We start from the raw sequence: 21,630 nt of genomic DNA on the forward strand, positions 1-21,630 counted from the left end.
CATTTTTTTTCCCCTACCAAGTCCGCGCCTCCGCTCAAAGCTCGACCCCCAAATGATCGGAGCAGGCTTAGACTAGACTGACTAGTAGACTCTTCCTGAAGTCTTTCCCTTTCTTCCATGGTGGCCCCCTCTTTTCTCCCTCCCCGCTAAGCTAAACCTCAAGGTATCTTTTTGCCATTATGGACGGTCTCCATCGGCCTCCCCGATACTCTTCCGTTTCGCTCGGCTCCATCATCCATTCCACTGAAATCCCTGCAATGGGTCAACAGGGGTCTTTACCTAATGTATAATATACGAAGTATAACATTGAATAGCGTTCTATTCCGCAAAACTGGGACATGAGTCACCCAATCCCTGCTGCTCAGGAACTTAAGATGACTCGCTATTCTTCCCTGCCGGTGGGACACGCAAACCCAAACTAGCGAATAAAGACGGGGGACACTTGTCTCTTGTCTGCTCGTATCAATCGGAATATGCACCATGCACCGCGGGATCTGAAGAAGAGCAAATCCCTTAAGTGACAAAGGACGAAAAAAAAAAACAAAAAAGGACACATCACTGCTGAGCTCAAGATGTTCCCAGCATCACGCTTCTCGGATCTGGGAAAGTGAGGAGCCGTCCTAGGTGTGACTGATTAACGATGGGCTTCAACGATATCTTTCGAAAACCTAAATAGATTAATCATGACATTGCACGATATTTCCGGCACTATGATCCCTGCTTCATGTATAGATGACCGAAAAACCGATATTGATGATGGAGGGACATGTACACACGGGCTTTGTTGGATGTGAACTGAATCTTCGACCGGGGGGAGCAAGGGAAGTATTACACTGACACCTGCGGTATTGTAAGAACAGGACGACCATCTCATGTATGACCCAACAATCCATCAAGCTACCAGTTAGGCACCTGTTCAACAATAGCTACTGGGGGGAGATGTGTGCGATGACTATGGAGTCTGACTGTTAACCTTTAGCCGGCAATTGACGAGAAGAGTTGTTGTTCATGGCCGTTTCTATGAACCCGACGGAAGGTCAGCTCTTGATACCGTACACGTATCGTCTACTACCCCAAGTTACTCGGAGAGGCATCTAGTCTTTCCGTATTCGTAAGTTTCCTGGATGTGTGGGAAAGCTAAGAGAAGGTCCAACCGTCCATCGAGTGGTAGCCACAATTGAAGCTCGACTCTGACTGATTCCTACAAGACAGTGCCAGTTGATTGCGGAGAGCGAAGAGGACTATAATTTTCCACAATTGTATAGGACTCATTTCACCTTCGACATGAGGTACCCGAAGTTATCGCAGGAATGATGACAATGTCCATTTCTGCTTAGAGACTTGATCGACCACAGGTACGGCATGCAGGTAAATCTGGAAAATAATCCAAGTGCAGACTTGCTACTATGCTAAGCTACTAGCGATAGCAGGCTAGTATATTTTCGGGTTCCTAGTACTAGTTATCTTTCCCAATATATTTTGATGGTCACCTTCGTCAGGCTAACCAAACAGGAACCTCGCGACCAACAATGCTTCTGCGGGGCGACGATCCAGTCGAACCCATGCAAGCGACCAATTTCAAATAACAATGAGACATCTGCGACTGTCGTACGATGCTGGGAGAGGGTCTTCATCCCTCCTTTGGGTATGAAAGCCGGGAATGAGTTGGGATGGGAAGTAGTGACTGCAGTCCAAGCTTAGTTTGCATCATAGTTCATACTTGTCGGTGGTTGAAGAACCGGGTTCCCTATACGGAAGGGCCATGTGACCACAATAATATCTCGGGTGAGTTGCTTTGATTATGCTAGCAATCAGTCAGTCCTGAGCCAACTAAGATTTTACTGTAGCTGCTAGCTACTAGCTACTAGCTATACCAGACATCTCCAGTACACACGCCCACACAGATACACCTGCCAATATTCCAAAGTAGGACATTTGACTCAACAAGAAACTTTCGTCTTTCAAAAGACGGGAGCTTCCCGGCATCGCTGGGAGTGGAGTGTGGGCCTCGTGAATTTGGAATCAAACCAAGGGGAGCAACCAGGAAAGCTGTTCGAGGTCGAGTGGGACAAAGTGGAGGGGAATTCCGCCGACGAAAGGGTGGGTCAAGTATCCCGACAGACTGGATACTTGCGGTACCTCCGTCTGCTCTTGATTGATTGTCATTTCTCTTTTTCTTTTTTCGTTTATTCTTTTTTTATTTTTTTTTTTCTCTACTCATTTCGTTATTTCTCATCCCCGAGGCACAGAACTGGGGGTTGAATTGGAATCCAGCACCGAAAACGACCGGGAAATCCGGGAGACTTGCATTCTCAACTGGCTGTCTGCCAGTTAGTCTATTTAACTTTCCTAGAGTCAAAGATATATTACGCAGGCTTATCTCACTAAGTACTAGCTACTAGGATCATGCAAATGCATGCGCCGCAACACCCGTCTAACTTCAGCCCAGTCGGATATTGAGGGTCGCAGTCCATGGATGCGACTTTCCGGCGGTGCGGCACCACCAACCATTGGATCCCAATTTCACTTGAAGATCACCCAATCTGCTTCCCCTCTTGGATGATGTATCACTGCTCCATCCCGGAGGTACCGTGTGGTCTACTCTTTGCACCTTGTTGCTCGGAAATCATGCAACTGTACCTCAGGAAGGCACCAGCTACAGCAATTCTAGGACCTGTCATGATTCCAAATGCTTTTTTTCTCGAACACAAAAAATTGTCCGGACTATTCGGGCCGCCACACTGGGTATGTCCACCAACATTAAGTTATTAACCGACCTGACCATCTCGACCATCTGGGCCCCTGATTAGCGAGCGTCTTTAGTCCGATATGCACAGGACTATCAATTTAGTAATAGTGTTTCGCCCCCCGTCGCTGGCTGCTCCCGGCAGCCTGGGACGCCCGTGCTTTTTTTCCTTACCTTTTTCTTTTTCTTTTAATTCCCCCCCTTTATTCCTTTCGCCTTGAATTCTGATTAGTGCGGCAGCTACCCAGTAACCTGGCACCGATGCCCAGCGGGAGGGGCAATTAAAACTAAGAAAAGCAGCAAGAAAAAAAAAAAAAGGAAGAAACTAGACGGGCCGGAGGAAAAAATAAAGGGCAGATCTTAATGACTTACTGATGAATGCGTTGTCAATCTCCCCCGGCCTGGCCGCAATAATTGAACGCTAGTGTAGGTCTTCCCCTCATACTGAGAAGCAAGAAAAGAAGGCTACCTAATTTGAAACCACGGTCAACTCCGACCTGAAGGAATGGGAGATGATCCTCGAGTCGCTTCAGGTGATCATAGAAGTTAGAACCCCTGCCGGAAACCCAAAGGATCGGAGGGCGAGTTGTCTGCGGTAGTACCCGTTGTTTCCGAGCGGAAGCTGTAGAAGAAGAGAGAACTTTCCGAAAGAGTCAAAGACTCAAATGGGTTTGATTAGCTTTGTGTTGGAGACAGGAAAAGTTAATTGAGGGTGGGCTATTTCTCGGTGACGCTCGGCAGGAAGGATGACCACCACTAGGCACTAACATGACCTACTTGCGTCTTCCTGCGTCCACCGTACTTCGTATCGGAAGGCAACAATGCAGAGGCAAACGGGAAATTAAGCACCTACATACATGGGCGACATGCAGCAAGCAACATGCGGGAAGCCCAGCTATGCGGACATTGGGCCAGCCGGTAGGTATCTAGTTTAGGTGTGGTTTAGGAAGGTATAGTTAGTTAGTTAGTGTCCAAGGCCCAAGCAAGTCAAAGCAGATTAGGATCAGACATCTTCCTGGGCTTGGAATTCCAGCCACCCCCGAACAAACCGCCCACTCGGTTCACACAAGTAGTTTGGGTGCAGAGTTGGAGGGAGGACCTGGCCTTTTCTTTACATTATGGAATTTATTGTTTGGTTCCCTTCACGCCCGTGAGTTTTACTCGATTCCTATCTAGTAGCCAGTACGGAGTACCTTATAGCGGGTACCTTAGTTACTATACAGTAGAGACGACCACCTAAGGACCGAAAAGTCTTACTGCCAGTAGGGATAGTGTACTACCCTAACTGATTTGGTCAGTCACTGTGGCCAATCTATCTTTTTCATTTTTTGTTTTTATTTTAGTTTATTTAAATTATATTTTGCATCTTCCCTTTTCTCTTTCTTTCTTTATTCTTTCTATTTCATTATTATTATAAATTTTCATAATAAAAGTAATATTTGTTCCTACCTGTCCAATGGTGTGCAATGAATCTCTCCCAAATCAAAAAACCCCTTAATTATGGTGATTGTCTGGCCCAGTCACGGCCAAGAGTTCTGGTATCTTTCTACTTCTCTTACTTCTATTTAGCTTTGAGGAGGATTAGGTATTTTCCCTCCCCTCCCCCATCCTGCTAAAGTCAAACTTAATCCAACCTGTCGGGTTCAGGGAAAAGAGATTGGGAAAAGACAGCCGACGGCCCTCTCTCTGCCACCCACTTTCTGATGCTACCTACCCACAAAATGTCAACCACACTCCTCCCCCCCTGTCCAGCAACAATTATAGACTCCGTAGTGCTGAGGAGAACCTGTCAATCTTAAATACTATATGGGCTGCCCAGATCGTTCTCCCAACTCCGGTTTCACATCTCTCCCTCGAAGATTTTCCAAATTCTATATCCTCCTCCACCACCCTGTACAGTAAACGGAGATTTTGTAACCCTTCTTCGCCACGACTGTCTCTACCATACTCAACCACCACCTACACCTTTCTTAGTAAATACAAAAACCCTTCTCTTATCATATTTCAGGCCATCGAGTCCGTGCTGGGATTGAATTTCTCATACCATTCCCTTATGAGATATCGGTTTTATTTATAACTAAACCAACTTTGCCTCGTCGAGCATCCACTGACTAAGTCGCCTTACCGAGCCCTGGGCCTGGATACTACCTACGTACTACCATTCCCACCCCCACTCGGACGCTGGCTTCATAAGCCCCAGTTTCCCTAGTCCCCTGGTACGCATAATGCCTACGGGTAGATCAACTGTGAGCCCTCCCCTGCTTGAGTCCTTGACAAGGAACCAGTTACCAGTTTCTTTTGTTGGTTGTGGTGGTCGTCTTTCCCCAACTCTTTTGCTTTCTGCTCTTGGCCGCCGTCTACATTGTTCCTTTCGATCGGTAAACCCTTTGATTATCACTAACACACCATGTCTCAGGGATCTAGTCGGGAAGAGTAAGTACTGTCACTTCCAGTTATACCAGAAAAAGAGTTAGAGGTGCCAAGTACCTTGGTTACTCGCATTCTTCACTTCTATTGGTGGTGTTCGTGCTAAATGTGTCCATAGTGACACGCAGTCATTGACTGCCAGTGTAACGGATTACCCCATGGAATATGGAAGACGATACCACAAATATCATGAGGGCTGTATGTCCAGGCCTCTTCGATATCCTCTCGGAGCCTGCCTCGTCTCTGACTGAACCACTGTTTTTTTCCTCCAGCATACTTATATCCCAACGACGAGCAAGAGCTAGACCGTATGGACATGCAACACCACATGCTCAAACTGGTCAACCGCGGGCGGCTGCTCTTTGCCTCTCCTCAGAGCCCAAAGAAGATCCTAGATGTTGGCACTGGCTCTGGGATATGGCCCATAGAACTTGGTAAGTAAAGAAGATATAACAAATAAAGACCCCTTTCCCTTCCCCCCGTCCTCCCCCAGCTCATCCTACCGTACAGTTTCTCATCGTGTTTCCATCACATGTAGCATCTGAATATCCAGCAGCCGAGATTATAGGAACCGATCTTTCGCCTGTACAACCGAACGAAGTCCCCGAGAACGTCCATTTCCTCGTCGATGACGTTACTGAGGACGAATGGCTATGGGGCCCCAATCACTTCGACGTCATCCATGCCGGTCACCTGTCCGGTTCCCTACCATCATATAAAGACTTGTTACGGAAAGTCTTCAAGCATCTCAAGCCTGGTGGCACTGTTCAATGTGACGAGTTTGATCCGAAGCCGAAATGCGATGACGGAACCATGCCAGAAGAGGATCCCGATAAGTTCAGCGACTATGCCCTCCAAGATCTGATGGATCTACACCAACGTGCCGGCCAGGTTTCCGACCCGCCGCGGCAGTTTCGAGTGGCCCATCGGTTGGCACGCTGGATGAGAGAAGTGGGCTTCGAGGACGTTCAGGAACGTATTCAGAAAGTCCCCGTGAACCCTTGGTCTACCGACTCTCATCTGAGGACTATTGGTTCGTGGAACGAGACAAACCTGCTGGAAGCCGCCGCTGGTTGGTCTTACAAGCCTCTCACAATCCTTGGCTGGTCGAAGCCCGAGATCGAAGTCTTCCTCGTTGATGTTCGAAAATCTATTCAGAATCGGGAGGTTCACGCCTATTTAGACTATTACGTGGTCACGGGAAGAAAACCACGCTCCGCTTAGTGAATATAGCCCTTGAAGGGTGTCACTGCGAATTTTTACGGCCTCGAGAAAGAATACATCACCTCAAAACAGATAACGTCCTTTTCGGATTATCGTTTCCTTAGCGTTTATACCTGCCTTTTTGGCATTCACCTTTATATTTCCGTCTTCTACACCTCGCTTTTCATACTCTACTTTCCGATTTCCTTGTGTTGGCGAGCATTGGCATAAGATACCATCGACTACTACAGAGAAACATATATGCATGGAAGGCGTGTCGGGGCCTCCTTTTCTTTTCCTACTTTTTTTTATCCTTTCACTTTTCACTTCTTGAACATATTTTTAAGTATAGCCGCCTTGTTTGGTCAAATGGTGCATCTTTTTCTTGGTCAAGCCTTTCGGAGAACTACTACGGGATCAGTCATATAGACATTGGGTATACATGAATAAACCAAAACATGAGCATTCAGCCTCAAGACAAGGTTTCATCTATCTAGTATCTCATACAAACAAATGCATTACTAAATGAAAATCTACGAACCTTCTAACAACCTGAAAACAAAATTCCTATAACACCACTAGTAACTAAGTAGTATGCAAAGCACGGTTCCCCAATTCGGGGCATCCCGCTTACTCATCCAAACCCAACCAGAATCTCCAATCCTTCGAAAGCTGCCATCCAATCCCGCCTTTGCTAATCAACCACATCCGACAGGCGCCAGCTAGCCAGCCAGCCAGCCAGCCAGCCAGGCATTTGCGAATTGCTTCAATTGCTTCAATTGCCTACCCACTTACCCACCCGGCCCGTCGCATGCGTCCCCCCGCTCTCCTACCTCATGTCTCTCGGCAGACATGCCTATAGGCATGCACCATCATCATCATCATCCAAGAATAATTTCCTCCTCGATCACGTCTGGATCAGCGAAGACTTCCTAGCCTCCGCGTTCCGACGCTTCGCTAACAACAACGGCCAACGACGCTACGAGAGCCGCGTCCCCGGCCCATTGGAGGCTCGACGACGACTCGCCAAGAGGAGGAATACTGCTCTGGCTGGGCTTGCGGGCACGGGGCCCTTGGATGATATTGCGTGTTTATTTGGGCGCAATGGGAGGGAACATTTGAAGTGGACGACGTCGAAACAGTCGGTTGGGGAGGTGAAGGGTAAGATATTTAGCAACTTGTTGGTGGGAAGATGCTAATGAGTTGGTAGGTTCGCATTTCTATCAATTGAGTAGTACGCCGTCGCCGTCGCTATCGTCGCCGCCGCCGCCTCCGTTTCCGGTTCCGTCTGCCTATAATGAGGATGGTGTTGTTGTTGGGGATGAGATTGAGTTTGAAAGTCCACCGGATTTGCCGCCGGATGGGTCTGATGAGGTGTCCCGCGATCAATATCTGAGGAGGCGGTTGAGGGAGTGTCGTACGGTCGAGGCTGTGAAGAGGGTTGTTCGTCAATTGGATGTTGATCTTCTGCGAGAGCCGGGGTATAGTCGACTTATATTCGATCATTTGTTGTCGTGTTACAGGCGGGGGGTGTCGGGTGTTGATGAGCTTATATCGTTCTTGGACGATCCGCAGCTTAATATCCGGGGAGCGAGGAATTATTTGACCGCCGTCGAGTATATCGCTTCGCGCGGAATAAGGCATGGGAAGTGGCACCCGCTATTCGACAATGTCGTTCAGGCTCTTGAGCTTGGGCTTGTTCCGCCTGAGGAGCTCTGCGCGATTATAGAGGCTGTTGCAAAGGTAGCGCCGGCGAAGAGTGATAGGAAGAGACAATTCCCGGATACGGTCACGGCAATGTACCAGGCGATGTGGGATGCAATTGGACGGTGCGATATCTACGGGCACGGTGATCTCGATGAGGGGATAGTTGATGCGTGGCTTGGTGCTCTATGGGAAAGGAACGTCTGCGAGGATTTGCTCTTGGCGAAAAGCATACTTCTTGCTGCGCAGAGACTGGAGTCAGTATGTTGGTCGTGGGCTACGTTGTTTATCACGCGTTGGCTGGAGTCACCCAAGAAGCTGCGAGTTGGCACTGGTGAGGTCTACGCGAGTGACATACTGAGCCGTTTCAAGCCGGATCTTGCAACAACTGCTGTCATATCGACTACTGAATTCTTGGCCACGAACAAGAAAGATCTGCTTAGCCGGTGGCACAGCTGTCTGTCGCAAACAAAGGACATTCCGCAACTTGTTTCATCGAAAGCTTGGCTTGATGTTCGATCGCAGCGCAGCACAACGGAGTCAAGTCTCCCGCTGCAACATCAGATTATCTTACGCATATGGGCTTTACGAACTCTCAGCAAAGGCCTTGCTGAGGGGCCTCTATGGAGGAAGGGTGTGAGGGCCACCGATGTGCCTATAAGACGCCTTATCGGCCTCTATGAGTCCATCAACAAGGACGTATCTAGTGACGACCTGTTGAGCAGCCTGATGAAAGGCATCCATGACCTGGGGCTACCAGCAAACGGCCTCCTCATACTAGCCGCGGACTTGAAAGCCCGCAACTCCCTCACCAAAGCGACCCGACGTACCCTCACCAACATGGAACAATCACCCAACGCCTCCTTCGCCGACATCTTCGCCAACCTCAACGCCTACAACACAACCGCCCCCCACTTCTTCACCAAATTCGAGAAAATGACCCGCCAAATCGACATCACCTCTCCCGACTTCATCTCCCACGGCCTTGACCTCGCCCGAACCGGCGATACCCGCAGCGTATGGACACTTATTCGCCTCCTCCGCTCTCACACCCCTCTCAAAATCGCCCTCGCCAAATCCTGGATCCCCATCCCTGATGCCTCAGAAAAAGCACTCGTGCGCTACTACCCCGAGCCCAGAACCAGCGACTGCCCAGACCCGCACGCCGCTCTAGAGATGATCCACCTTCTTGCCGTGTCACTCGCATGCTCGAAGCGCTTGAGTCCGCGCCGTTCCTACAGTCTCGTGCATTGGCTGTATGTCTTCCTGGTGAAGCATAACGCGCCGGTTAAGCCCGCGATTGCACGGGCTTTGTATCATGCTGGTGTTGAACGCTTCCGACGAGAGGGACTGCGTGTCTCGCTGACGCAGTATGCGTATGTCTATGATGTCGTGGAGGAGGTCGAAGGGTCTGATGTCGTTGATGCTCTTATTGAGCCGCCGAGGATTGGACATCGGTTTTCGGGGAGTGAAGAGCAAGAGAGTTGTGTCAGTGAATGAGTGACTTGCTTTATTTAGTGGGTGGATGTGACCAGTAAATGTTTTTAGATGTTTAGCTGGCTTGATACCCGGACTGTATACTAGTATGGAAGATAGCGTTCTAGAAGGATATGTATGCCTTAGCGTATCTACTAGAAAGAGGCCTGGCTAGGGCTCTACGCAAGTATAAGTTTTCGAGTCATACTGAATTTCAACAATCATAATGGCGATTATTCATGCGTGGCCCAACTTTAAGAGCCCGCCCGACAAAACCAGTAATAAGAACCTTTCTTTGCTCTAGTCGTTACAACAACAATAACAACACATCCCCTTAAACATCCACCTCCATCAAGTTAGGATCACCCGACGCCTCCTCAACAGAGATATACTTCCGCATATCCTCCTTGCTGATGATCTTCTGGTTCAGATAAGCCGTAGTACCCTTGGGGAAGCGGTAATTGCGCTCCTTCTCGCCACGCTCATTAGGCTTGATGTAGTTCCGCAGCAACTGCGTAGGCTTGTCCTTCTCAATGACACAAACATCCACATTGCTACCGGATCCCAGATCATTGAAGATACCAGCCTTGATGGCCTCGGCACACAGGGCGATCGCGCCCTCCCGGTCCAGGTTCGGCTTCCATGTCGACTCGAACACCGACATCGCGGCCAGGGATCCCGATCCCATGGTCACGTAGGGAAGCTTGTCGGTGGATCCGTGTGCGTGGACAGTGAAAAGACCAATGCCGGTGGGGTCGACGCCCGCCACGACCAGGTAGGCGCCGATGTGGCCTTGGTATCGGAATAGGTGCTGCTTCAGCATCGTCATGCAGGTGATTACGCGTGGGGGCCGGCCCGTCGAAAGTGCGTGCAGTTCGATGTTCGAGCTGATCAACGCCGTCGTGAATTCGGTGTCGGCGGCCGTTCCGGCTCCGGCGCACCAGATCTTGGGCGCGATGTAGTGTAGTTTCTCGCAGTTCTGGTGGAGAGGAGATGCGTGTTAGTTGTTGGATTGGTCTTTTGAAGATGGGTGTTGATGCCGGGGAAAAGAGTATTTACCTTGTCTGCTACTATCGGGCCGCTGGTGGCTCTGGTATCTGCTGCAATCTGTGGTTATAACAAATGTGGTGAGTTCGTGATCGTCGTCTTGGTTACTAGGGAGCTTGTTGGGTCGCTCCGGTGGGCACCTACCACAACGCCATTGTCGTATATACATCCCACGATGGTGGTACCAGTACTGGTGGCTTTAGGAAGAGGAACTCCCTTCGCGTGGAGCGCCGCGTTACGGTTGTAGTTGGAGAAATCGAAGCCTGTCATGGTGACGGCGTGGAGAGATGACGGGTTGTGAGGGGGCAGGAAACCAGTGGGAGCTGGAAGAATTGAAGCTCAGCTGAGATAAAGAGGAGCTGAAAATTGACGAGAGAAGATAAAATGTAGAACACAGATGTCGGGGGAAGAGCAGGGAGCTATAGCAGGACGGAGAGAGATGGCGGAGGAGGAGCTGCGAGTTGATGGAGTGACGAAGCTCCGGGCGCCTGATCGCGGCGGCCTCAGGCACGTCACGGATTAGCTAATGGGCGAGCAATTCCGCTGTTTTTGTCCGGCTGGGAATCTGGCGCCGAACTCCATCTCCATTCTTGTTGCTCCTGCATTATCGGCAGTCATTGACTGTGCTGTTGTTTCTCTTTTCCTTAGGGTCGTCGTGAACCCCGTCTCCTTCATCCCACTTCCTTCCCTCGAGGGGAGGTGGTCAAGATTTTTGCGCGCACCTGGAAGCTCTTCAATCGGAGTCCTCAAGCACTCCAGCGTCGCTCCTTTTCGTCTTCGCCGCAAAGTCCACCTTCTCCCCATGCTCCAAAGACTCGGTTATCTCTAGGCGACCGTCCTCGTTCAATTTCGGCCGATATCGACAGACTCAGAATGGCTTTCAGCTTTGGAGCCTCCGTCCCCGCTGGGGGTACCGCTGAATTGGGCCCCGAGCTTCCCGATGTTTTTGCAGAGGTAAGTCGCAATGGTGCTGAGGTTGTGAATCAACTTTGAGCTAACATGGTGGCCGATCAATATAGGAAGTCGGGTTCAAAGGCGTGTCCAGCGATAGCAACGTTCGATTACTCAACACTCCCTGGCCCGAAGATTCCCTTCCTAGCCCTACGAGCTCCCTTCTGGCTGTCGCAGCTACAAAAGGCGTCGTTGTCGGTGCTGGGCCAGACGCCCTTTATATCGCCTCCTCTAACGACATAAGAACCGCTATCTCCGCACCCACAGGAGATGAGAAGGTCAAGACCAAGCCCTTCCAGCCGCGCGCAACGATTCCTCTTCCCGCCCGACCTACGCATGTCACTTTCGCCTCAGGCGATAGCGCCCTAGTACTGGCGACAGAGAATGGTACACAGCTTTCGGTATTTGAGACAGCAAGTCTCTTGCAAGGAAATACGCAGCCAGCTTTGTCTATTCCGACGAATGGAGCCACCTTTCGCTTCCTTGCCCCCAATCCCGCACAGTCGGAAGACACACACTCATCCCTTGTTGCGCTTGTCACAACGGGGGGCGACCTCCTCATAGCCGATCTGAAAGCTGGAAGCCTGCGCTCGGGTCCCAATGGCCAGGTGTTGAAGTCGGGGGTCAGCACAGTTTGCTGGAGTAACAAGGGCAAGCAGCTTGTGGCGGGGCTTGCAGATGGCACTGGATTTCAAATGACCCCAGAGGGTGCCCAGAAGGATATCATTCCACGCCCTCCTGATCTGGAGGATAACCATCACGGTACGTTCCGCGTTTAATGACTCTACTCTTCCCCCTATCCTCTAACCTGTGCAGTGTCCTCTATCGCCTGGCTCGAGAATGACATCTTCTTGATGGTATACACATCGAACGCCGTGGAGGATGATATGGGCCAGACACCATCTTCGCCTTACTATATTATCACCAGGAGGAAGGAGGCGCCTTTCTTGATTCAAAAATTGCCCGAATTGTGCATGCCCTTTGGCTTCAAGCGCACCCCTGCCTACCAGTTCATCGCGCGTCTCCGAGAATACCAACCGCACCTGAAGGATGTCATTGTTGTATCCTCCACCGCTTCGACCGACGTATGTTTGATAACGAGAGCGGATCAACCGTTGGCTAGTGATGATGCCGCCAAGGCCACCACAGGGCTCTTTGTTACGACCGAAGTCAACGATGACACCAAGAGAGCTTCCCTCCCCCTAAAAGACTCTACGGAAGAAACCTCCGTGATCGGTCTAGGGTTTGACCTATCCAGTACTGAGAATGTTGTAGCTCCGATCGCTGGCGAGGATATTGCCGAGAGTTCTACGCCGCTGCCAAACCTGCTACTTCTCAACAACGAGGGTATCCTGTCATCTTGGTGGTTCGTCTACAACGAATCAGTCCGGCAAAAAATCCCTTACCACGGTCTGGCATCAGAGGCTCAACAGCAGCAGCCGGCACAGCTGGTACAGCCAGCGCAGCCAGCACAACCCCAGCCCCCTGCGCAGCCTGCATTCGGGCAATCAGCTTTCGGTAGCCCGTCTCCCCTAGGATCGTCCGGCTTTGGCAAACCATCGGCTGCACCGGCCTTTGGCAGTCCTTCCACTTTGGGTGTCAGCCAGCAGCCGGCCTTCGGAAAGCCATCGTTTGGCGCACCTTCGTTTGGCACCCCATCACAGCCGGGGGCCTCCTTTGGCGCTCCCAGTGCACTGGGAACTGCATCACCCCAGTTCGGTAAATCCGGCTTCGGGGCCTTGGGCGGCGGATCAGGCTTTGGACAGCCGTCAACACCGGGCAAGAGTCTTTTTGGTGCCTCGACTGCTAGTACAGGAGGTGGATTTGGCTCATTTGCAACCGCTGGAGGAGGAGGATTTGCTAGCTTTGCGGCGTCAAAGACCACCACCGAATCACCCTTTGCAAAAATGTCAGGAGAAAGCCCGTTTGCGAAGTCCTCTGTGCCGTCGCCGTTTGGTGCGAAAACCGAAACTGACACTGCGTTCCCTCCCCCAACCTCGAGCGAGACAAAGAGCGCTTTTGGGCAAAGTTCTAGTGGCTTCGTGTTAGGGTCTACGTTCAAGGGCGATGGTACTGCCGTTAACGATGGCCCTAAGCCAGATAAGCCATCAGGGCTATTCTCGTTCGGCGAATCCATGGATGATATGGTATCTAGCAGCAACAAGACTAGTCCACCGGCCGAGTCGATGGATGATATGGACGACGAACCTGCGCCTCCGCAGGAGCCTGAGTCCAACGAGTCTATAACCAAGGAGCCGGCACCATCTATCTTCGGAGCGCCCTCCAAGACTGAGACCGCTGCACCGACCTCCCTTTTCGGTTCCAAGCCGCAGCCTCCTAATCCCTTCGGCCAGCAGCCCGCCAATCCTTTCGGCCAGACCCCGGCTACAACCAAGTCTCCATTCTCGTTGTTCGGCAATGCTTCACCCGCTAAGCCCGCATCAAGCCCGCTGTCTGCCCCCTCCGAGAAGACTACAGCTGCTACACCACCCTCGACCAAGACGCCTTCTGAAGACGCCCATCGCACTCCACTTGCCTCCAGTATTCAGACTCCTCTCCCCCCTGATCCGACCAGCAAGGCTTCGTACGGACCGGGTGATACCTCGGCCTCGTCAAATGTTTCTAAGAGTTCTGTTGATGACGCCCCTCTTCCTCCCGACTTCACTGTCAAGGCGAAACCTGCTCCAGCAGATGTCGGAGGTGAGCCGCCTTTACCCCCGGATTTCGCGAAGAAGCTTCCCGAAGAGGAGGAAGAGGAAGAGGAAGTGGACGAGGCCGAAGCCGAAGAGGCGCCGTTGCCTCCAGATCCAGCTACGTGGAAGCCACCAGCATCGAAGGAAGAGCCTGGTCCAGTACCCGACGAATCCGATGCCGATGAGTCTGGCAGAGAGGAAAGTGGGGAAGGCGAGGAAGAAGCGGAAGAGGATGAAGACGAGGAGGGCGATGAATCAGATTTTGGAGATAGCGGCGAGGAAATCTCGAGAGATATCAGCGAACCAGAGTCGGCGGAGGCAACTCCAGAGGCCACCCCTGACGGTGCTTTCAAGTTCGGGACTAAGGGCGGCTTGTTCTCACAAATTGCTAAACCTGCACCCGCTCAACCCCCGGCCCAGCGGTCTTTATTCGGGGAGATTGGAAAGTTCCCGACATTCCAAAGTCGGGAGCCCCCGAGGTCGCCCAGTCCCGTACGGAGTGGTCTGCAGAAGAACCGGTTCAAGATCGGGGGCCAGAAGCCTACTGCTTCACAGGTCCCAGGAAGCACTCTTGCTGCACGCAAGGCTTCCCTCACCGAGGCCGTCAAGCGTGAGAACCTCCTGAGACCGCAGGTTGCTCAAAAGGAGAAGTCTCCCGTAGACCTCAAAGCCAAGCAGATGGAAGAGGAAGCTCAGGCTCTTTCGGACGATGATGAGGATGAGAGGCTCCGTGCAGATCTGGCCCGGCCTCTGGAACCTGTTCCGACTCTGGATCCTTTCCTGCCTCACCAGGATTATGCCGGAGAGACCAGCAAGCCCGGTATTCCTGGCCAGATCGAGCGACTTTACCGCGACATCAACTCCATGGTGGACACACTGGGCATCAATGCTCGGTCACTAGCCTCGTTTGTTTTGTATCAGAAGCAATCGCAAAGTGCTGATTGGGTTGGTCTGTTGAATAAGGAACACCCGGCTGATATCCTTGACGAGAAGCTCCTGCTCTGTGAGATCGAGAAATTGGACGATGCTGTTGTCATGCTTGCCGGCTCCCTCGAGCAGCAGCGGGTGCAAGGTGTCGAGGAAAAGCTGAAAGCCTGCCAAGAGCTTCTCAGCAAGGACATTCTGACGCTTCGGGGCCAGTGCGCTAGCATCCGAAAGACTCTGGATGCCCACACAGATGCAGCAGCGATCGTCTCTGCGCCTCTTTCCGCAGAACAGGCGAACCTGCAGCAAGATCTCCGTACTGCATCGACTGATATCCAGGCTAAGCTGGCAGATCTCGAATCGGCGGTGTCCCTTCTTCGGGCCAAGATCGCCGACGCTCCTCGTCCTGATGGCACTGGTTCCCGGCAAGCTATGCGACGGCCGACCGTGGAAGCTGTCACCTCTACGATTGCTACCATGACGAACATGGCCGAAAGCAAGCGCAGCGACATTGACGTCCTGGAAATGCAGCTGAAGAAACTAGGCATCGACACCTCGGCCCCAGCAACAGCCAGCCGGGAGGGCTCACCCTTCACGACGCCGCGAAAGGGCATGGGGCGATTCCCAACCACACCCGGATCCGACGGACCCAACAGCGCATACCATACCCCGGACTCGGCTACGCGAGGCTTCCGATCGAGCATCAACGGATCAGCGCGGGCAAGTCGACTTCGCAATGTGGAAGGGGTCGGAGAGCTCGTCAGCCGGGAGGAGAGTGCGCAGTGGAAGACGAAGCGGCAACGCCGACAAAATATTGTAGGCAGTCTGAAGAAGGCAATTGGCGAGAAGAAGTCCAAGGTGCGAGGAGTGGATGATCTGTAGGATTAGCTGTTTTTTTGTTACTATTCCTGTCTTTTTCCTATGACTATGACTTCTTGAACCATGAAAAAATAGCGGGTCCGGTCCATTGGATGTTGGTAGCGTTATTATGTACATAGATCCGATTCATCCTTAACTAATGAGTGATGTTCACTGCCTCACTGCATGATCTCTACATCAGCATACATACATAGTAAAGTAAAATAGCAGGATAGCAGTGTGGCATCCCATGTAAATGGTATATATCATGCCTAAGGCACCAAACACACCACTGACATCATAACCCATCAGCTCTTTGTTTCAATGTTACTCTCTTATCGACCAACCCAAACATTCTCTCCCAAGCTATGCCTACTACCTCCCCCCGCCTGCCTGCTTACTATAAACCCCCTCTTCTCCAGCACCGTAAGTTCCAAATTACTCCTAGTTCTAACCTATCTTCTACCTGAAGCAACAACCGGTAGTACCAAGTCTCAAACTTTGGATAAATAATCTCTGAAAAATGTCCGGCGTCACTGAATTCATCTTCTTCCACCTCAACCCCGCCGTCAAACCCGAAGACCCCACCAACAACGAAGCCGGCGCCTCACTCCTCGAGCTCTTCAAAAACACCAAACACCAAAATGGATATTTGGGGTCCTCTTGGGGTCGCTCAATCGAAGATGAGAATGTCGTTGTTTGGGTGATTGGTGCGTTCTTCTCCACCCTTCCCCTTCCACCTCCACCTCCCAAAAGATACCTACACAGCTTCCCTTTCCTCCCCTCTCCTATAGCCTAGTCTAGACTATATACATATAACACCCACAAACCACAAGACTAATCTGATATGTATATATAGACTGGAAAGACGCCCAAACCTCCCCGACCCTAATCCCCTCTTTAACACCCTTCCTCGCGCCCTCCACGCCCTTAACAACCTTCTACGCGACGCTCTCCCCTCCCGAACACCAATCTAACGATCTGTCCTCCGCGCCCGTGACCGAGATGTTCACGCCGTGGTTCCCGACCTCCATGTCACCGGAGGAGAAGAAGTCCCTGCACGAGGGCCTCGTATCGTTCCGGACGGAGTTGGTGGAGAATCTCGAGGAAGGACAACGGCCGCGGATGGTGGTCATGGGGCAGGTGGAACGCCCCGGAACACGGAAACATGGGGGTAGTCCGAGCGGAGAGGCGTTTGGGATGATGATGTTGGCGGGGTGGGAGAGTGTGGAGGCGCATATGGAGATCAAGAAGACGGAGGCGTTTGGGAGAGGGATTGGGCCGATTAGGCAGTGGATGTTGAAGGGGGATGGAGGGGATGTGGAGAAGGGGGAGGGTGGGTTTGGGATTATGAGGCATGTCAAGTTTCAGAAAGTGGAGTGAGTGAGTGCAAACATAGTATAGTATAGTATGTGTATGTGTATGTGTATGTGTATGTGCGTGATGTATAGGATGGGAAGGGGAGAGGATTATGGGAAAGGTATAATTAGTTGGACAGCGCTTTTCCAAATAAATACAGTACACACAAAGGAAAAAGAGAGGTTAAAACACAACGAAAACGCGCAGACCCCGAAAAGTAAATATAGACGAAACCCAAACCAAACCAAACCATCAGAGCCACCGGAATAGAACGGACGACTTTTGGAGAGTAGTCGCAAAGAAAAAGGATAGCAAAGCTCACAAAACCGAGTCGTCGGCGGGAACAGAAACAGGATGAATTCACTTAGCCTAGATCCGATGCTTCTCGCTTTCTGCAGGATGTTAGATGAGGTTACTTGTCACATGGGAGGTGAGCTGGAGGGAATACTAACCCAGTCTGGAGTAGAGCATGTAGAGCGCCATCTGGTTGCACTCCTGGGTACCGGTGATCGTGACCAGACGCTCGTTGCTGTTCTCCTGGGGCTCGTTGATCTTGATCACACTGCCACTCAGGTGGCGTATTTCATTGATCTTAGCTCCTCCCTTTCCGATGATCGCGCCAACCATGTCGTTGGGGATGTAGATCTGCTGTGTCAGTGGCTGGCCGGGCATGACACCGCCGACGGGAGCGGCAGGCGTCGGCCCACCACGAGCCTGAGCGGCGGCGGCCTGAGGCGCACCGTAGGGCGCGGGCTGGTGCGGGCCAGCGCCAGCGTACGGGGTGTGGGGAGTAGCACCGTAGGGCATCGAGGGCTGGGCTACAGGAGTCGGCGCGGCCGGTCCTTGGAGGTAGGGAACGCCATAGCCGCCAGCTGCGCCACGGTTGGGATGAGGGTGGTGACGCTTGAAGGTGTCCGGATGGCCGTACTGTCCACCAGCGGGCTGAGGCACGTACGGCACAACCTGCATGCCACCAGGCACAGCGCCAGCAGGACCGCCGCTGCGGGTGGCATAGGCCGAGGCAGCGGGTCCGCCGAAGCGTTCTGTCAGCTGCTCGACGAGAGTCACGGCAACGTAGTAGGTAGCGATGTGCACTGCGTCAGCAACACCGAGAATAACAAGGGACCGTTCAGTGGACAGGGGAAGGCAGGCATCAGAAGCGTTGAGACGTGCACCAGAGGCGTCCTGGATCTCTCGAATACGGCTCCCACCCTTGCCAATGATCGAGCCAATGAGGATATGGGGAATCAACAAACGCAAGGGGTATGTCTTGGATTGGGCAGTAGAAGGGGCATCAAGGGGCTCATTGTTCAGGGTACGAATGATAAGACCGAAGGCCTAGCATCCGGGTTAGCAAAGATGAAAAAGAAAAAAAATTGAATCGTATCATGTTCAAACTCACCTTCGCAGCAGCATCCTGGGGGCCGCTAACAGTCAAGATACGCTCCACGGCACCACGGGAGTAGTCACTGACGGTGCACTTGGCGCCGGACAGACGACGGATCTGGGATACGTTCTCCCCACCTTTACCGATCACGGTGGCAGCCTCCTGGCTGGAGATTACAGCCCGAATGTGAATCCAGCTAGACTCATCCTGGGGACGGTGTTGATCGGATTGGGCACCTGTCGACTCGGCGTGAGAGGCCGTCGACTGAATGGGTTGCGTCTCCTGAGCGCCCTTGGAATTAGGAGCATCGGGGACCACGGTGTCGCCCTGGCCATCAGCAGTCGCAGCCGGCGCATCCGTTTTCACATCGGCATACGCCTCGGACTCATCGCCCTTTACTACTTTGTCCAAAGCAGGACGCTTGGCTTCCGGCTGATCATTAGGACCGGAGGGAGAGGAAGGGTCCTCCAAGGGACGCTTGGTCGATTGCAATGCAGACGGAGAGGCAGACATGATGGTTTGCTTGCCTAAACTGTGCGGTGTTTCTGTGTTTGCTTGCTTGCTTGCTTCACTTACGCAGGACGTGTCCAAGTGTGTTTTCACTTCTTTTCAGAACAGCTCTTCTTTTTTCTTTTCACTGCAGCTTTATTTGATCGACTATGTACACCAGGAGTTCCCAATAAAACTTGCTGGTGCTGGCGATCGGATGGAGAGGGAATTCTGGTGCTTGGAAGGATGTGGGAAGATTGGTGAACTCGTGCACAGTGCGGGAAGGTGATGCTGTGAAAGGAGAGCCGACGGAGAAAGTGTGAAAAAGGTCTGGGGTTGCCACGAGGCCTTGGAGGTTGGACTTGGAGCGGAAAGCTTCACCAGAGTGAAGCAGTGCAAGGTAGAGGGAAGAAGGAAAAAAAAAATGAAACCAATCGGGTCGGGCACGAGGGCAGGAGAGATTGGGTGCTGGACGGTGGACGAAGATGTGCTCAGGGTCCGAATGGGTTGGAAGGCGGAGGGAAGCGTGAAGGGAGAGGAGTAAAAAGAAAACGAGAAGTAAAAAACGAGGCCTTTTTAGCAGTATCCGACGCCCAAACTATCCTTTTTTCTTGCCTTCGGAAGACGCGACTTGGGTCGAGAGACGTTCAGGACGGGCGGGTCTTCTACACGATCACCCCAAGAACGCTGGAATAGCAGACGTGGGAGGGACGAGAGGTCGATGAGACGACAGCGACAGGTTAAAAATAGAGGTGGCGAGTAAACGCGCGATGATCAAAAGGGGTTTAAGAGGGGAAGTGGATGGGTGAAGAGAGTCGAGCTTGTCGCGGTGAAGGACGAAGAGGGAGAAGCGACGTTAAGGTTGAGTTGAGGTTCAGTCGCGCATCCTCGCCCTCCCGCGCTATTCCATTTTCGGAATCACCCTCACGTGTTCCCGGCCTGCAAAACACCTGCCAATTCCTCATTCGTCTATACAATTCCCCTGTATTAGTTGGCTCGAGAGACAACTGGATGCAAAGCGAGGACTAAATATAGAGGCGCATTTATTTGCTACTATCCAAAATCTTTCGCAATGGACGTGTCGCAGGAAATTGTCGAAAAAGTCCAGCGTTTCGCGGAGAAGCGCCAACGCGCCGAAGACTTCTACGAAAACCAAGAAATCAGTCCAGCGATTCTACAGGCGTACAATAGGAGATTGGATGAAACGTTAAGAGAGCTTCAAGACCAAGTCAAGCGTCAAGAGGATGACCTGCGCAGGGTATGTATTTATTCCAGGATACGCATTCCCCCGATATACATCCCGAACATGTAACTCAAGTCCTAACAAATAGCCCAGCTGCGCGAGGTCAACTCCTTTGATCTATCCAAAATAGGCACAGATACTTGGTCGCGTGTAGCGCAAGTACAAAGAGCTAAGAGAGCCTACGACTCGCTTCTAAAATCAGAAAGCGAGTTCCCAGCCTCAGGCTCCCCCTTGCCTTCTCTCCTAGCGATCGAGGAGACATCGCGTCTAGTCAAAGAAACCAAGGTCGCTGTCTCCATGACGGCGGAGAATCTCTCATCCAACCGTCAGCGCCTGAAAACGGAGGAGGCGAATCTCCGTGACGCTCAAGTGATCCGGGATGGTCTGCGGAAGCGGATCCAGACCATAAGCAGCGAGAAGACTACCAAGGAGAAGAAAACTGCTTCCCAGCTAGCGCGTGAACTGGCGGAGCAAGAAGAAGAAAAGCAGAAAGAACTTGATAAAGCAACCGAGGAGATGAAGACTACGCTCTACAGCTTTGTGGATGAAACCCTTGCATCCATGCTTGCTGCCGAAGCCCTCGGCGGCCCCACGGTGGGTGACGCTGCCCAGGTCTCGGATGCGACCTTGCAACTAGGCTATACAAGCCATGGAAAACCGAAGAAGCCTAAGAATCCAGAGGCAGCGAACCCGGATGCTGGCCAGCGCCGAATCGATGAGATTCTCCCGCGTCAGTCTGGGCAAGGGGACAATCAACCAGCTAATCGCAGAGAGGCTGCGGCTTTGGAGATGCGCAATTTACTTGATGCTTTGTTGGAGGCCGGCTCCTCCTATATCGATTTACCCCGAGAATCGGCTGCCTCGAGATTTTTGGTTAGGGCCAAAGTCGCCCAGTTCCATCCCCGCGATGCGCGAAGGCTAAGGTTGATTGATTTTGGGCGCTCATTAGACGATTGAATGACAACACGGTGATTCCTCATATAATACATGACATCTTAGGGTATAATGAATGAAAGAAATCTGTATATATTCTGTCACAAAAAGCCAAAGCGCCTAATACAGTCATCATGCCAGCATTTAACAACCCGATTAGCAGAACGCCTATACATGCATTAGGGAATCA

General features: G+C 51.8%; 7 protein-coding genes across 7 annotated transcripts; 5 read left to right on the forward strand and 2 right to left on the reverse strand.

The window, feature by feature from the left end:
• Window positions 1-5,291: 5,291 nt before the first annotated feature.
• On the forward strand, window positions 5,292-6,849 carry ASPBRDRAFT_37075 (class I SAM-dependent methyltransferase). Its single transcript, XM_067623649.1, has 3 exons — window positions 5,292-5,371; window positions 5,446-5,607; window positions 5,712-6,849. The coding sequence occupies exons 1-3, from the start codon at window positions 5,332-5,334 to the stop codon at window positions 6,395-6,397; spliced, it is 888 nt and encodes a 295-aa protein (XP_067485086.1). The 5' UTR covers window positions 5,292-5,331; the 3' UTR covers window positions 6,398-6,849.
• Window positions 6,850-7,212: 363 nt separating this feature from the next.
• ASPBRDRAFT_25465 (uncharacterized protein) lies at window positions 7,213-9,580 on the forward strand (the record flags this gene model as incomplete). Its single annotated transcript, XM_067622180.1, has 2 exons — window positions 7,213-7,537; window positions 7,587-9,580. 2 exons carry the CDS (start codon window positions 7,213-7,215, stop codon window positions 9,578-9,580), a joined length of 2,319 nt encoding a protein of 772 aa, XP_067485087.1.
• Window positions 9,581-9,890: 310 nt separating this feature from the next.
• pup1 (proteasome core particle subunit beta 2) lies at window positions 9,891-10,873 on the reverse strand (the record flags this gene model as incomplete). The annotated part of the gene is made up of 3 exons (XM_067620322.1): window positions 9,891-10,535; window positions 10,616-10,663; window positions 10,748-10,873. The coding sequence occupies 3 exons, from the start codon at window positions 10,871-10,873 to the stop codon at window positions 9,891-9,893; spliced, it is 819 nt and encodes a 272-aa protein (XP_067485088.1).
• Window positions 10,874-11,476: 603 nt separating this feature from the next.
• ASPBRDRAFT_111806 (FG-nucleoporin NUP159) lies at window positions 11,477-16,053 on the forward strand (the record flags this gene model as incomplete). The annotated part of the gene is made up of 3 exons (XM_067616595.1): window positions 11,477-11,557; window positions 11,623-12,316; window positions 12,371-16,053. The coding sequence occupies 3 exons, from the start codon at window positions 11,477-11,479 to the stop codon at window positions 16,051-16,053; spliced, it is 4,458 nt and encodes a 1,485-aa protein (XP_067485089.1).
• Window positions 16,054-16,303: 250 nt separating this feature from the next.
• ASPBRDRAFT_250370 (uncharacterized protein) lies at window positions 16,304-17,577 on the forward strand. The gene is made up of 2 exons (XM_067622122.1): window positions 16,304-16,739; window positions 16,889-17,577. The coding sequence occupies exons 1-2, from the start codon at window positions 16,553-16,555 to the stop codon at window positions 17,410-17,412; spliced, it is 711 nt and encodes a 236-aa protein (XP_067485090.1). The 5' UTR covers window positions 16,304-16,552; the 3' UTR covers window positions 17,413-17,577.
• A 180-nt stretch (window positions 17,578-17,757) lies between these two features.
• Window positions 17,758-19,288, reverse strand: ASPBRDRAFT_142001 (telomere maintenance protein PBP2; the record flags this gene model as incomplete). The annotated part of the gene is made up of 2 exons (XM_067619191.1): window positions 17,758-18,726; window positions 18,791-19,288. 2 exons carry the CDS (start codon window positions 19,286-19,288, stop codon window positions 17,836-17,838), a joined length of 1,389 nt encoding a protein of 462 aa, XP_067485091.1. The 3' UTR covers window positions 17,758-17,835.
• A 1,048-nt stretch (window positions 19,289-20,336) lies between these two features.
• Window positions 20,337-21,464, forward strand: ASPBRDRAFT_191119 (uncharacterized protein; the record flags this gene model as incomplete). Its single annotated transcript, XM_067620323.1, has 2 exons — window positions 20,337-20,522; window positions 20,601-21,464. The coding sequence occupies 2 exons, from the start codon at window positions 20,337-20,339 to the stop codon at window positions 21,462-21,464; spliced, it is 1,050 nt and encodes a 349-aa protein (XP_067485092.1).
• Window positions 21,465-21,630: the final 166 nt, after the last annotated feature.

This window comes from Aspergillus brasiliensis (assembly GCF_001889945.1).
Source record: "Aspergillus brasiliensis CBS 101740 unplaced genomic scaffold ASPBRscaffold_1, whole genome shotgun sequence".
NCBI lineage: Eukaryota > Fungi > Ascomycota > Eurotiomycetes > Eurotiales > Aspergillaceae > Aspergillus > Aspergillus brasiliensis.